Genomic DNA, 13,240 nt, shown 5'->3' with positions numbered 1-13,240 from the left:
GGTAACCAGTCATTTTGCAGTTCAGATGGTTTCCCAGTCTTTACTTTCAACAGAGTTGGAAAGAAGACTTAATGGAATTTTTAGCTGATGGCTAAAATTATCTGTAATCTGTCGTCATATTTTTGACATATCTTACAAGAGCTCGGAAAGTTAAGGTTCCTTCCAGTCCATTTTCTATGTTTTCATGAAGAGATTTTTCTGAACACCTGTGTTAAGAAATAGGAATAAAATCTTACTGTACTCTGCCTCATCTAGCTATCAGTAGTAGTCATTTATGAATACATAAACTAAAGAGAAATGAAACTAAAGTAACAATCAGCTCCACCTAGTCTCATATATTAAAAAATATATTTATAATAGAATTTTATTTTTTATGTCTTTTTTTTTTAAATCAAATTCTAAGATTTCTTGTTTTGGCCAGTTCTATACTAGTAGTTGTAATAATAGTTCAGTCTTAGAACTTTTAATGCAGCTTTATGGCTACAGGAAATTAAAATTAAAACTCATGTATGCATAAGTTGTAGAAAATCATGTGATAAAGTGATCAATAAGAGACTTTCAAGCATAAAACAGTTAAGATAAAATTCTGTGAATTCAGGAAATAGAAGTACGAATTCAGGAGGTAAAGAAATGATGTAAAGTCTTTCTGTTAGAGAAGAGTTTCCTCACATTTTGTTAGTAATCTTTCTTTTTAAAGACTTTATTTGTTTTAGGGTAGTTTCAGGTTCGCAGTAAAATTTGAGGGGGCCCTGCCGGACACATACATAATTTCCCCCATTATTTTTATACATTTTTAAGTAACTGGTGTTGGATATCAAATTGCTATGCCATTTAGAATCAAGTGGATAGATTTATAAGAGTTAAGGATGTATTTCAAAATATATTTGCAATGTACCAGAAATTCCACTCTTTAAAACCGCTTAAATTTGGGAAAATGTCAGATACTAACTTAAAAATGTTAAGGAAAGCATATTTTTTTCAAAATTCATTTGGGGAACAATGTGAGCAAAAATGCTTGAAGCCTACAACTCTACATTTCCCTTTCTCTGCTCTGTATTTTTTTAATTGGAGCTTGTGCTCTGTAATACATTTTTTTTTTCTATTCAACACAGAAGCTTACTTCCTCTTGCTATCCAGAAGTTCCAAAATCATTTTCCTGTTAACGCCTAGGTTCAGTACCTGTACCGGGTGTTCTGCCGGCTGCGTCCTGGTATCTCCATCCTCGCCCTGCACGGCCGGCAGCAGCAAATGAGAAGAATGGAAGTCTACAACGAGTTTGTCCGCAAGAGAGCTGCGGTGCTCTTTGCCACTGATATAGCAGCCAGGGGCCTGGGTAAGAAAACCTCTTACGAGGAAATATTCTGTGATCATGGGAAATACAGTTTGCTTTATAAATGGCTGTATTCTGGGAATACAAATAGTTTGACTCACATACTTGGGGCTTTCTTATTTTATAAAAGAAAAATAAGTAAATGGATAACTGAGATGACTGAACACTAAGGATACATCAGTGAAAATTTTTGTAATATTTTCATCTTTTATGCTTGCATTGTTTCATGATAATAATGACATCTGAGAATCCTGAGGCGCCTACAGTATCAAAGTTGGGTGAAAAATTTAAAGATAAGAAAAAAGTCCTGTTTCTGTGAAAACTGGAAACTTGACAAATGCTGTAACTGACTTAGCAAGGAAAACCAGTGAAGTCCATCTTGTCTCCAAACATTCTAATTTTTATTTAACTATCATTACATTTAGTGTGTTTAAACTTTGAAAAAGCCACTATGATAATATTCTACGACTGGTGGCTTTTGGGACTGGAGTAGGGTATGGAACTAATTACAGAGGAAAACTAGTTTAGAGGTGAGAACAAAGGATAAGAATAAATAGGTGGTTGGAGTTCTTCAGTCACTTAATTTTATTGTGTTAATTATTAGGGCAAATTTTAAGGACTTACATAGAGATTGAGTCCAAGGTACTGTCATATACATATTAGTCAGTTTTGGCAATTATCTTTTTCATGATCCCCCTTTCCTCCTGTCTCCTGTCCTTCCGGGAGTATTTTAAAGCATATCTCAGTCATTGTATCAGTTCATTCCTGTGTGACTGGAGGCAGTAGCCAAGTCTGCATATTTTTAAAGCTCTCCAAGCTGTTTTCTCAGCTGCCCAATAACATATCCCACCTCCCCTCCTCACACTCTCCTACTCCTCATCACTGTTTTGAATATATAGTTTTGAAACATTTTAGTTGTGTTTGTATCTATGTATATTATGCTCTGACTCCACCCTGCCCCTCCCGGTTTTTGAACCTAAAATAGTTAAGGTCAGCATATGCCATTAATTATATTGCATATGTAATATGTGTTCTATATACATCACAATGAACAGATATTACTATATTGTCATAGTTTCCTTGGAGTTTGTTAAAGAAACCAAATGTTTAGTAGATGTAATTGAAATATTTTTGTACCCTTTCCTGTCTCATTTTTTCCTTCTCCTCCTTTCCCTACACAGTTACTCTCATATAGTTGGTAGGTAACCTTTTAATTGAAGACTCCTCAATTCTAGTCCAGTTGGTGATAGAATTCAGGAGGGTCTGTGAACTGATGGGGAAAAAATTATATATATTCACTAACCTTTAACTGAGATTTAGCATTTTTTTCAATTATGAATGTAAGCAGCGAATTGTCGTGGTTTTAGTAGTACCTGTAAGAGTGTCATCAATTGAAATTATAGACATTTTCATTTTACATTACAGTTTCTGTAGATACCTTGGAATATTGTTTCCACTTGTACTATTTTGATTTTATGGTGGTTATTAGACATCTGACTAGGCTGTGTTATTTAGTGTGTTATTAAACAAGCATATACATTGCAAAATATATATTACAATTCAATACAAATGTTGCATTATATTTGTTTTCTCTTATAATTCTATAGATTTTACTTTATGCATTTAAAAAATATTCTGAGAAGGGGTTCATAGATTTTAACTATGGCACAAAGAATGTCAAGAATCTCCTAGTTTATTTTAAAAAGCTTACATGAATGTATTCATAAGCAGTATATAATATTATCTTAGGTGTTTATGAAGTTTCTGTGTAAGCAATATTACACATGCTAGTCTGTGACTTGCTTTTCAAGCCCTTCCATGTTGATTTATAAAGTTCTAATGTATTTACATGGTGTATCTCATAGTATGAATTAATCTATTCCTAGAGTAATCCCCATTCAGGTTTTAGTAGCGCAGATTTGGGTTTTAGTCTTTTTATTACAAAAATGTGCAGTGACTATCCTGAAGCTCTATTATATGAATGTCCAGGAATTTTCTATGATCATTGAAATGTTCTGTGTCTGCACTAATACCACAGATACCAGCTACACGTGACAGTCAACCACTTGAAATGTGGCCAGTGCCATGAGGAAAGAATGAGTTTTTAATTTTATTAAATTTTAATTTAAACTTGAATGGCTACGATATTGAGCAGCAAAGAATAGAGACTCACATCTTTTAGTTGCAGGAAATTTACCTCTGAATTACTTCTTCGGTGGTTTGGTTAAAGAGTCAGTGTTTATTTTGATATGTGATTGTAGTTTGCTAGTGGGAAATTTGTATACTTAGATTGTTTCCTTTTTCCTACCTTATTTATAACGTTTTCCCCTTCCCCTCCTTATTTCCTCTTTCTGGAAGAATATCTGATCTCTTTGATCAGTTCTCTGCTTTTCCTGTTTCTTCTCTTGCCCATCTCATTGTCTTTTTCTGGTTATTTCTGGGGGATTTCTTGACTTTATATTTCAACTTTTCTAATTAAAATTTTAATTAAGTGCCAGGATTTCCTTTTTTTACAGCCTCTTATTCTTATTTGATGCATGCAGTGTTTTATCTCTCTGAAGATACTAAAGTCCTCTTCTCATTGTTTCTGTTTCTGCTGAGTTTCATTTTTACTTGTCTGTGTCTCCACTTTTGAGGCTTTCCCCGACTGACTGCAATTGGGTGTCTTATTGAATTTAACAGCGAGGCATCAGAAAGCTTTTTTTGAAGTGTTTTGTACTTGGATGAGGCTTGCTGACAAATGGCCTTCATTATGAGGGGATTTGGACAGGGTTGGCCATGTTGTAGAGGACCCAAGGTGTCAAAGTCTGTTCTTTCTGAATATTCAGTCTCTCCAGAGGGGACTGCTTCAGCCCCCTGAGCGGAGGGGTTAAGCTTGCACCTGGCTCTCTCTAGAAGCCTAGCAAGGAAGGAGACGCAGAGGCTCCCAGGTGGCATGCAGACTCACTCAGAACCCCTGTTTCACTCTGGCTCTGGTGCCTCTGCCTTCCACTCTCTCTGGTGTCTTGGTTTGAAGACTTTCTCCGGAGAAAGACTCCAGCTCTTTCTCAGGAGACCCAATGTGTATTAGGCCAAGGGAGGGGCCCCAAGGGTCTGAGTGCTGCCTTTGACCCGCTTTCCTGTCTACAGCCCTGACACGTGCCCTGGCCTTCTGAGGTGCCTGGCTCTTTCAGGTCCCAAGAGACAGAATTCTCTAAATATCTTTGTTTTGTTTTTCTTGATTTGTGCCCATTTCAGTAGATTCAACCCTTCTGAATAGCTTATATAGCTTAGTGATAGGTTTTATCTTTATAGGTAGGTATCCATAGGTATTGTCTCCCAAAATCTTTTTCTTTTTCTTAGTCTTTTTCTTTTTCTCCTCCCTTCCTCCCTCCTTCCTTCCTTCCTTCTTCCTTCCTTCATTCTCCCCTCCCTCCCTCCTTCTCCCCTCTCCATTTCCTTCTCTCCTGCCCCCCTCCCTCTCTCCTTCTCTCCCTCCCTCAGCTTTTCTCTCTGTGATAGAAGTCGATCTGAAATCCTTATGGCAAAGTCCATAAATGACTAGAGGTAGTTCTCTTAAGTCGTTGAGACCAGAATCTCTGGAAATGAATGGAAATTTTTGCAGCCAGAAATATATATGGAGTAATTATTGCTAGGAAATGAGGAGAGGGATTTAAAAAGACATTATTAATTTGAATGGAGATGGAAATAGCAGGAAAAGTAAATTTTCATTGAAATTTATAAACCAGATTCATAGTTCACTGGGAACCCATGAGAAGTGGTTCTTTTAGGTTATTAACTCTCAGGATGTTTCATTATTTGTCTGACACAAAGCAGTCTGTCTCTTCTGTGTCAGATACAAAATAATCTTCACATTCAAACACCGTCATTAATTTTATTTCAGTTTGTCAAAGAAAAGAAGTGTTTATTATCTTTTGGTTCATGCAGTCAATTTTATTTTTAATAGAATTCACAGATGATATCTGTCAGTTTGATGTGATGGAAAGCCCTGGCAAGCAACATTATAAAATAAAAATAGTGCAGCAGGGGCATATCTTAGACCTGGTTTTTCAACTTGATATTCTTTCTGTACAGATTTCCCAGCTGTGAATTGGGTTCTTCAGTTTGATTGTCCAGAGGATCCTAACACGTACATTCACAGAGCTGGCAGAACCGCCAGGTAGGCTTGTGTCTTTGCTCTTGGTTCTATGTAAGTGAAAAAGCATGCTTCCTGAACTGTGTACAGACCAAGAATGGAGGAGTTCAGGTGAGTGAGTGCTGGTTTGGCATTTTTGTGATGTAGGTTGATAGCAGGTGGACAGCTCTTCTAAGTCATTGTGGCTGAGACTGGAGGATGAGTGCTGAGAAAAATGCATGAAAATCTTATTTTAGTGTTTTTGTTCTAACTTTCTTCCCTTACTAAGCTTTTCGTTAGAACTGCTTACTGAACATCATGTCTTTGAATCCTGTCAGTGAAGTATAAGACTGTTTATTCAGTCTCTGTTTTCAGATGACAAAATTCGAGTCTTTTGAGCAGTTAAACAGTTTGTTTGAAGATCCATAGAGCGAGGATTTGAACCCAGGCTGTCTGACTCCTGTAAGCTAGCTCTGTGCTCTTACCTTCTCTGGATAGGTGCTTATAAGAGGTAGGGTGGTTCTGAGTCATAGGTTTCCCTTTTCCTTTTTTCTAGTGGGGGAATTAGAGGGAGCTCCAGAGGAAATACAGGAGGAAGACTTCACAGAGTAGACAGTTGGGTTCAGTCTTGATTGGCAGATACAAGTTCTTGATACAAGATATTTTCTTCCTCTGTTAACTACATGATTTATAATGTATCTGTCTGTATTTTAACTCAGACTCAAATCCCATCTGCTCTTGATAGTTTTTGTGAGGGAGAGGGTACTGGAAAATACAGGAATTCTACATGTCCGCATCCTAAAATGTGATCCTTTCCTTAAACAACTCCAAACGCTGACCCCCTTGTCAGTGGTTGAACATCCTTCCCTGAAGTTAAGGAGTGGTCTCTGTGCCACGCAGTATTGTAACCGCTGCAACTTGTGGCTATTTAAATTTAAATTGAGTACAGCTAAATTTAAATTAAAATAAAAATTCAGTTTCTTAGTTACACTGCTCACATTTAAGCTGCTGTTAATCCCATGTAGTTAGTACCATATTAAACAGAGCAGCTATAGAACATTCATATCATTGTGAAAAGTTCTATTGAGCAGTACTGGTATATGTTTAAGATATGTTTTGCTTAAAATTGTTGAACCAAAGAACAACAGATTCATATAATAAAACCATAAAATGGAAAACTATAAAGACAGCTGAAAGTAATCTAGATTTACTCACTCATTTGTTCTGTATGGATTTAACAAATATGTGTTAAGTGCGAAGCATTGTACGTGGTGGGACATATAATGAGGAAAACAGGCATAACACCTGAGCTTGTTCGTCTTGAAACCGAGAAGGAATACAGACAATAAAATACGTAATTTCAACAAAATGTGATAATTTACTCCCATCTCTAATTTTGTTGCAGTTACAGGAACAAATGACAACTCTCTTAGGTTTACACATGCAAAGAGAAGCAGACATCTTTGTCTCCTGAGAGGTTATAATCTTTTTGAGTCACATAAACCTCCCTATTACCTGAAAGTTTTCTTTCAGATTTCTGTAGGTTTTTGAGATGTGAGTTTATTAACAGGCATTTTTTTTTCATTTTTTCAAAATTGAAGTATAGTTGATTTACAATGTTGTGTTAATTTCTGGTGTACAGAGTGATTCAGTTTTATACATATATATACACAGACCCATATATGTATTCTTTTTCATATCCTTTTCCATTATGATTTATTATAGGATATTGAATATAGTTCCCTGTGCTATATAATACGAACTTGTTGTTTATCTATTTTATATATATTAGTTAGTGTCTGTAAATCTCAAACTCTCGATTTATCCCTTCCTACTCCCTTACTCCACTGATAACCACAAATCTGTTTTCTATGTCTGTAAGCCTGTTTCTGTTTTGTAAATAAGTTTGTCTTTTTTTTAGATTCCACATATAAGTGATATCATGTAGTATTTTTCTTTCTCTTTCTGGCTTCATTTAGGATGACAATCTCCAGATCCATCCATGTTGCTGCAAATGGCATTATTTTATCATTTTTTTATGGCTGAGTAGTATTCCATTGTATAAGTATACCACAACTTCTTTATCCAGTCATCTGTCGATGGACATTTAGGTTGTTTCCATGTCTTGGCTATTGTAAATAGTGCTGCTATGAACATTGGGGTGCAGGTCAGATAAGCTTTTTAGATGTGCCAGTGCATGTGGGCAGGGACAGGACAAGCTGATTCCTTTGCAGAATACATTTAGCAGTATTTTAAAATTATTCATCCTATGTGAAGATTATTGGACATCTCAGTATATCAGAAAAAGGTTCAAGAAGGGAAAATATTTCCGGATTCTTGGTTCTGGAGAAGTTGTTAAAAGTCTAATGTTGTTGAACATGCCATGGTGAGCATTAAATAGGTTTTAATGACTGTGGAGACGAGGAGGGGGTACAACAGCACAATGATTGTGTCTGAAGGGAGAATACCAATTTGAAAAACTATTGTAATGTAGTTTCTAATGTGCTTATTATTTTTCAAAGTACAAACCTGTTTGACCCTTTGTAACCAATTAAAAATATTTTGAATTGACTGTTTTAGATTTATAGTCAGTGGAAAGGTTTCGGGTATGTAATGCTTGTTTTCTTTGACAATCTAATAAAAAAGAAAAACCAAACTGCAGTTTAAAAGTTGCCATTAATGGGCTTAGAGATAATTAGAAAGTTTTGTGGGCCATCAGACTGGATAATTGAATTGAATAAAGACTAAATTAAAATTTGAAACTAATTAAAATCCTGTGTATATGCTGTAATTAAACCTAGGTTGCTGGATAATGTTTGCTTTTGGAAGTGAACTGTAATGTATGGATGTAGAGAGATGAATTCACTGTTTTGTGGCAAAATAGCTAAGGTTTGGGGAAAGTGTTTTTTTCCTTTCTGTGTTTTAGGTAAAAATAAAGGGTGATTTTGGTACTTGTTGCATTAAGTGCTTATTCTGTTTTAGTTTCTTCACCTGTTTAAAATTCTTTTGATCGTTAGCAGTTGAGAGAAATTTCTATTTTTTTTAACCATCCACACCCCTTTTAACAAAGTGATCTCCTTAAATAGGAATATAGTTTCATAAAGCTATATCCCGTGATACATTCTATCAGTTAAAAGCAAATATCTTTAGGGCTTGCAGTTTTGGGTACTCATAAAACCAAGCTCTTCTATTTCTTATAAAAATGCCCAGTTGAAAATAAAAAAGATTTGGGAATGGAAAGTCAGTACACATGAGATACTCCTAATTTTTAAAATGGTTTTGTTTGGGCAATGGGGCCTGTGGGTAGAAGATGGGAGTTTATATTATAACTGTGAATATATATAAACGGTTGGCCATTTATAGGTAAAAGGTGAGACTTTACATATGTAACTGTTTTGTTTCCCAGAGTAGTGGTAAAATTCCAGCAGTATTTCCACTAAGCCTTATTTGCCTGGCTGCATTTTGTGGGTCTCAGATTTTTAGGGAGATTTCCGTAGCAAAATATGGTTCCAGTAGGGGGCAGCAGAGGCCAGTTCTTTGCCTTGCACGCCTGCCAGCATAAGCTTAGAACAACAGCAAATATGAAGATGGAAGCTAGTTAAAATTTCTAATGTGGTAACTTGTGAAGAGTTCATGGTTTGTGAAAAATATTGGTATTTTATAGAATAGATAATGAGAATTTTTTTGAATAGTATCTTTAATTGGTTTGTAAATTGAAATAATAAAAGTAGAAAGACAGTTTCCATGATAATAATTTACTGAAGCATATTGTGTATGTCTTTGGTACAAGATAGGAACAGTCTTTGCTGGTGGAAATTCTTACTACTTTGATTCCTTCATTGAGATCCTGTCTTTCGTCAGCTCCTTCTAGACAGAGGCTGTGCTTCCTTGCGCGGCCTTCTGCCTTTGTTTGTTGGTGTCTAGGATTTAAAGCTTAAAAAAAAAAAGGACAAAACCAACCCTTTGTTTTCCGTCAAGGAACACTGAGCTGGGGTAGGGTATGATCACTCTATAGAGGCAGATAAGGGGGATTTCTTAGGAATCCCTGTTCCCTCGCACTCCCCCCCGCCCTCCTGCTGGCTGTCCTCAGCATGGCAGACAGAGTGGTCCTTTTAAAACGCGAGTCAGATCATGTCACTCCTCTGATGGCATTTCACTCAGAATAAAAGCCAGTGACCTCCTGGCCCTGTACTGTTCAACCCCCTCCAATCTTATTTTCCATCATTCTCTGCGTGTTCCCTTGCTCCACACTGGTCTTGCCATCTCTTCTGCATGCCAGGCATGTTTCTGCCTCCGGGCCTTTATTTTATCCGTTTTTTCTACTGGAATGCTTTTTCCACAAGTATCCACATGGCTGTCTTTCTTACACTGCCCCAACCACTCCTTTCCTTGTTCTGTATTTTCTTCTTTCCGTAGCACTTAACACCTTCAAATATACTAGAGCATTTATTCACTGTATTTATTGTTTTTGTTTTTTTCCTTTCTTCGCTAGATAGTAAGCTCCATAAAGGCAAAGGAGTTTGTCTACTTAATCAATGTTCTCAGAGCACTTGGAGCAGGGCCTGGCATGGCGTAGACACTTGAGATAACACAATTAGTTTCTCAAGTCAGACTTATGAATCAGAGATAACATATTAATTATCTACTGTGGTGTAATTAATTTACTCTACGTTTTTTGTGGCTTAAAGCAAGAACCATATATTATCTCATGGTTTCTGTGGGTCAGGAATCCAGGTGTGGCACATCTGGGTCCTCTGGCTCTTGGTCTGTTACAAGGCTGCAGTCCAGGTGTCACAGGTACTGTGATAGGCTCAACGAAGGGTGGATCCCTTTCCAAGCTCAATCATGTCTTTATTGGCAGGATTATTTTTCTTGCTGGCTGTTGATTAGAGGTGTCTCCCAGTTCCTTTCCATGTGGGCCTCCTCTTAAGAGGGCTTGTCACAACATGGCAGGTGGCCTCATCAGAGAGCAAATGAGAGGGTAAGAAGGAATAAAGTGGAAGCTGCAATGACTTTTGTGACCTAGACTCAGAAGTCACACTCCATCTATTTTTTGTTAATAATTTGACATACAGCATTTTATTAGTTCCAGGCGTACAACATAATGATTTGGTATTTGTGTATTTTACAAAATGATCATCAAAGTAAGTCTAACATCTGTTACCATACATAGTTACAGAATTTTTTTTTCTTGTGATGTCTGTGACTTATTTCACTATTTTTTTGAATCTATTTTTGCCCCACCTACTCCTGACTTATTTCCCTTAGCTTAATGCCTTAGAGGTCGATTAATGTTGCAAATGGCAAAATTTCATTCTTTTTTTGTGGCTGAGTAATATTCCATTGTATACATATACCACATCTTCTTTATCCACTTATCCTCTGATGGACACTTAGGTTATTTCCATATCTTGGTTATTGTAAGCAATGCATTGAACATGGGAGTGCATATATCTTTTTGAGTTAGTGTTTTTGTTTTCTTTGGATGAAAACCCAGAGGTGGAATTGATGGATCATATGCTAGTTTTATTTTCGATTTTTTGAGGGACCTCCATACTGTTTTCCATAGGGCCTGCACCAATTTACATTCCCACTAACAGTGCACAAGGGTTCCCTTTCTCCGCATCCTTGCTATCAACACTTGTAATTTCCAATCTTTTTGATAATAGTCCTTCTGACAGGTGTGAGATGATACTGTGGTTTTGATTTGCATTTCTCTAATGATTAGTGATGTTGAGAGCTTTTTCATGTACCTGTTGGCCACTTGTATGTTTTCTTTGAAAAAAATGTCTGCTCAAGTCCTCTGCCCATTTTTTTGAATCAGATTCTTTGGTTTTTGCTATTTTGTGAGTACCTTGAATATTTTGGGTGTCATAACCCTTTATCAGATACATGATTTGCAAATATTTTCTGTGCAGGAGCCTTTTAGTTTGATATAGTCCCACTGTTTATATTTGCTTTTGTTGCCTTTGCTCTTGGTGTTAAACCCAAGAAAACATAGCTAAGACCAAGGTCAACGCTTAATCTTGTCCAGGAGGCCCGGGTTATTGGAAGTTAGTAATTTGGAAGCTGCCTACCATACCTAATATCAAGCTGTTGGAATATGTAATTTCAAGTATAGAGTTGTAATTGTGAGGTATAAGTGAAGCAGGGAGAGGTCTGGGACCTCCCTCACAGCTCCACAGGATCATTCTTGCCACATCAGGGTGTGCTCTGGTCCAGATTAACCTGAAAGTCCCTAAGTGATATACAAGGTTTATCACTTACACAGGTGGGTCATTGGTATAGTTACAAGGCTGACCCTGAAACCTACCCCTTAAATCCATAGACTGTAAGCAACGCTGGTACACTGTATTAGCATCTTATCAATGAGGACTCTCACGCTAGCTGATGTATCATGTTTGTTTACCAGGAAACTGGTCATTAGCATGTTTATGAAGAGATTTGACTGTATTGCTTTTTAAAAATTTTTGGCCAGGGCAGCTTCATCCCTACCCCTTTCCCCTGCACCCCCACAGTGAGTGATGGATTGTGGCTTAGCCATTCACTTTCTAACACTCAATAAGTATCTGGATGAATATGAATGAATTTGTTTAGCCTTTATAATAGCCTTATGAGAGAGTCTTCTTATTAGGAAACTGTCAGATCGTCAGGTAGAATGTGTCTAAGATCATTCAGAGGTCCCATGGCTGGGATTTATGTTTGGGTCTTTCTGACTCTATAACTCATGTTCTTGCCAGTGTACCCCGAACTAGCCATTTTCATTTAAGGGAGTCTAGTGGCCGCTGCTCCCATGCAGGGCTTCTAGAATGCATGAAATCAGGTACTTCGAGAAAGAAGGTAGATATTTCTGTTTAAATTGGCTGCCATTTGTGGTCATGAGGATAAACTAAAAATATGTACATTTTCCTTCTTTGTTTGGACTATGAGATAAATATCCCTCAGTTGATCCAACATTGTCCTTAAAAGTCAAGAAGTTTAGGTTTGGATATGGCTCTGTCATCTGATGGCTGTGTACCCTCAGATTGTGTTCTTAACCTCTTTAAAGCTCAGTTTCTTCTCTTGTAAAATGAGATTAATCATATCTCTCCGGTTCCTGAAAGTATAATTTAGGTGGTATCAGTGTCACTTCTGTATGGGTTTTCTTTTTGTTCTCGATCTATTAAAGCTTTAGTTTTTTTGAAAAAAAAAATTGTTTCCTGGGGACAGAGTTGACAAAGTTCAATGATTTCTACCCTTTCCCTGTGCAGTTCATAAACCCTTGTTCTTAATCAGTTTGCTAGAAGCTTCCCTTGCATTACAAGTTAGCCAGCTTGGTTTCTTTCCATTATTTTATGGTGAACCTCATTTGTCAAACCGCTGAGCCTATCAAGGCATACCTCTTTTTGTTTCCAAGATCTTAGGCTGCCGATGGCTTTATTTTTCCCAGAATGCTTCCCAGTCTGTCTTTTTCTCTTTTAAATCTCGTGTAGTATCTTTAGATATTCTGTGAGTCAGAGATACCCTTTTCCCTGGAATAAGCTCTCCTTTGTACCACATTGTGCAGGAGGAACAGAACAATTGGACTCTGATTCCTATGGCTGTCCTTCTGCATCCACATGGCTGACTGCACTGGCCTCCCATAGTGACAGGAGCTCTGGGGGCTGGTTGCCGCAGGTAAGGCTAAGGTGTAGGGAGAACAGAAGCAGACACAGGGAGGGGACAGAAGAGAGAGAAGGGAAGTGGAATAACAGCGTGTGACCAACAGTGCTCTCCATTTCTCTACTTCTCCATCATACTTGTGTTGTGAACAGTGA

At 37.2% G+C, this 13,240-nt stretch overlaps 1 protein-coding gene across 1 annotated transcript in view; it reads left to right on the top strand.

Annotated features, from left to right (window-relative positions):
• DDX10 (DEAD-box helicase 10) overlaps window positions 1–13,240 on the top strand; it is a 213,564-nt gene that overhangs the window by 16,774 nt on the left and 183,550 nt on the right. The window contains exons 8-9 of the mRNA XM_031675526.2: window positions 1,171–1,333; window positions 5,405–5,489. Coding sequence (XP_031531386.1) covers window positions 1,171–1,333; window positions 5,405–5,489 — 248 coding nt within the window. The remainder of the gene's footprint in view (window positions 1–1,170; window positions 1,334–5,404; window positions 5,490–13,240) is intronic.

This window comes from Vicugna pacos, chromosome 33 (genome assembly GCF_048564905.1).
Source record: "Vicugna pacos chromosome 33, VicPac4, whole genome shotgun sequence".
NCBI classification, from domain to species: domain Eukaryota; kingdom Metazoa; phylum Chordata; class Mammalia; order Artiodactyla; family Camelidae; genus Vicugna; species Vicugna pacos.
The sequence above is the reverse complement of the archived record's forward strand: the minus strand, read 5'-3'. Positions and strand labels throughout refer to the sequence as shown.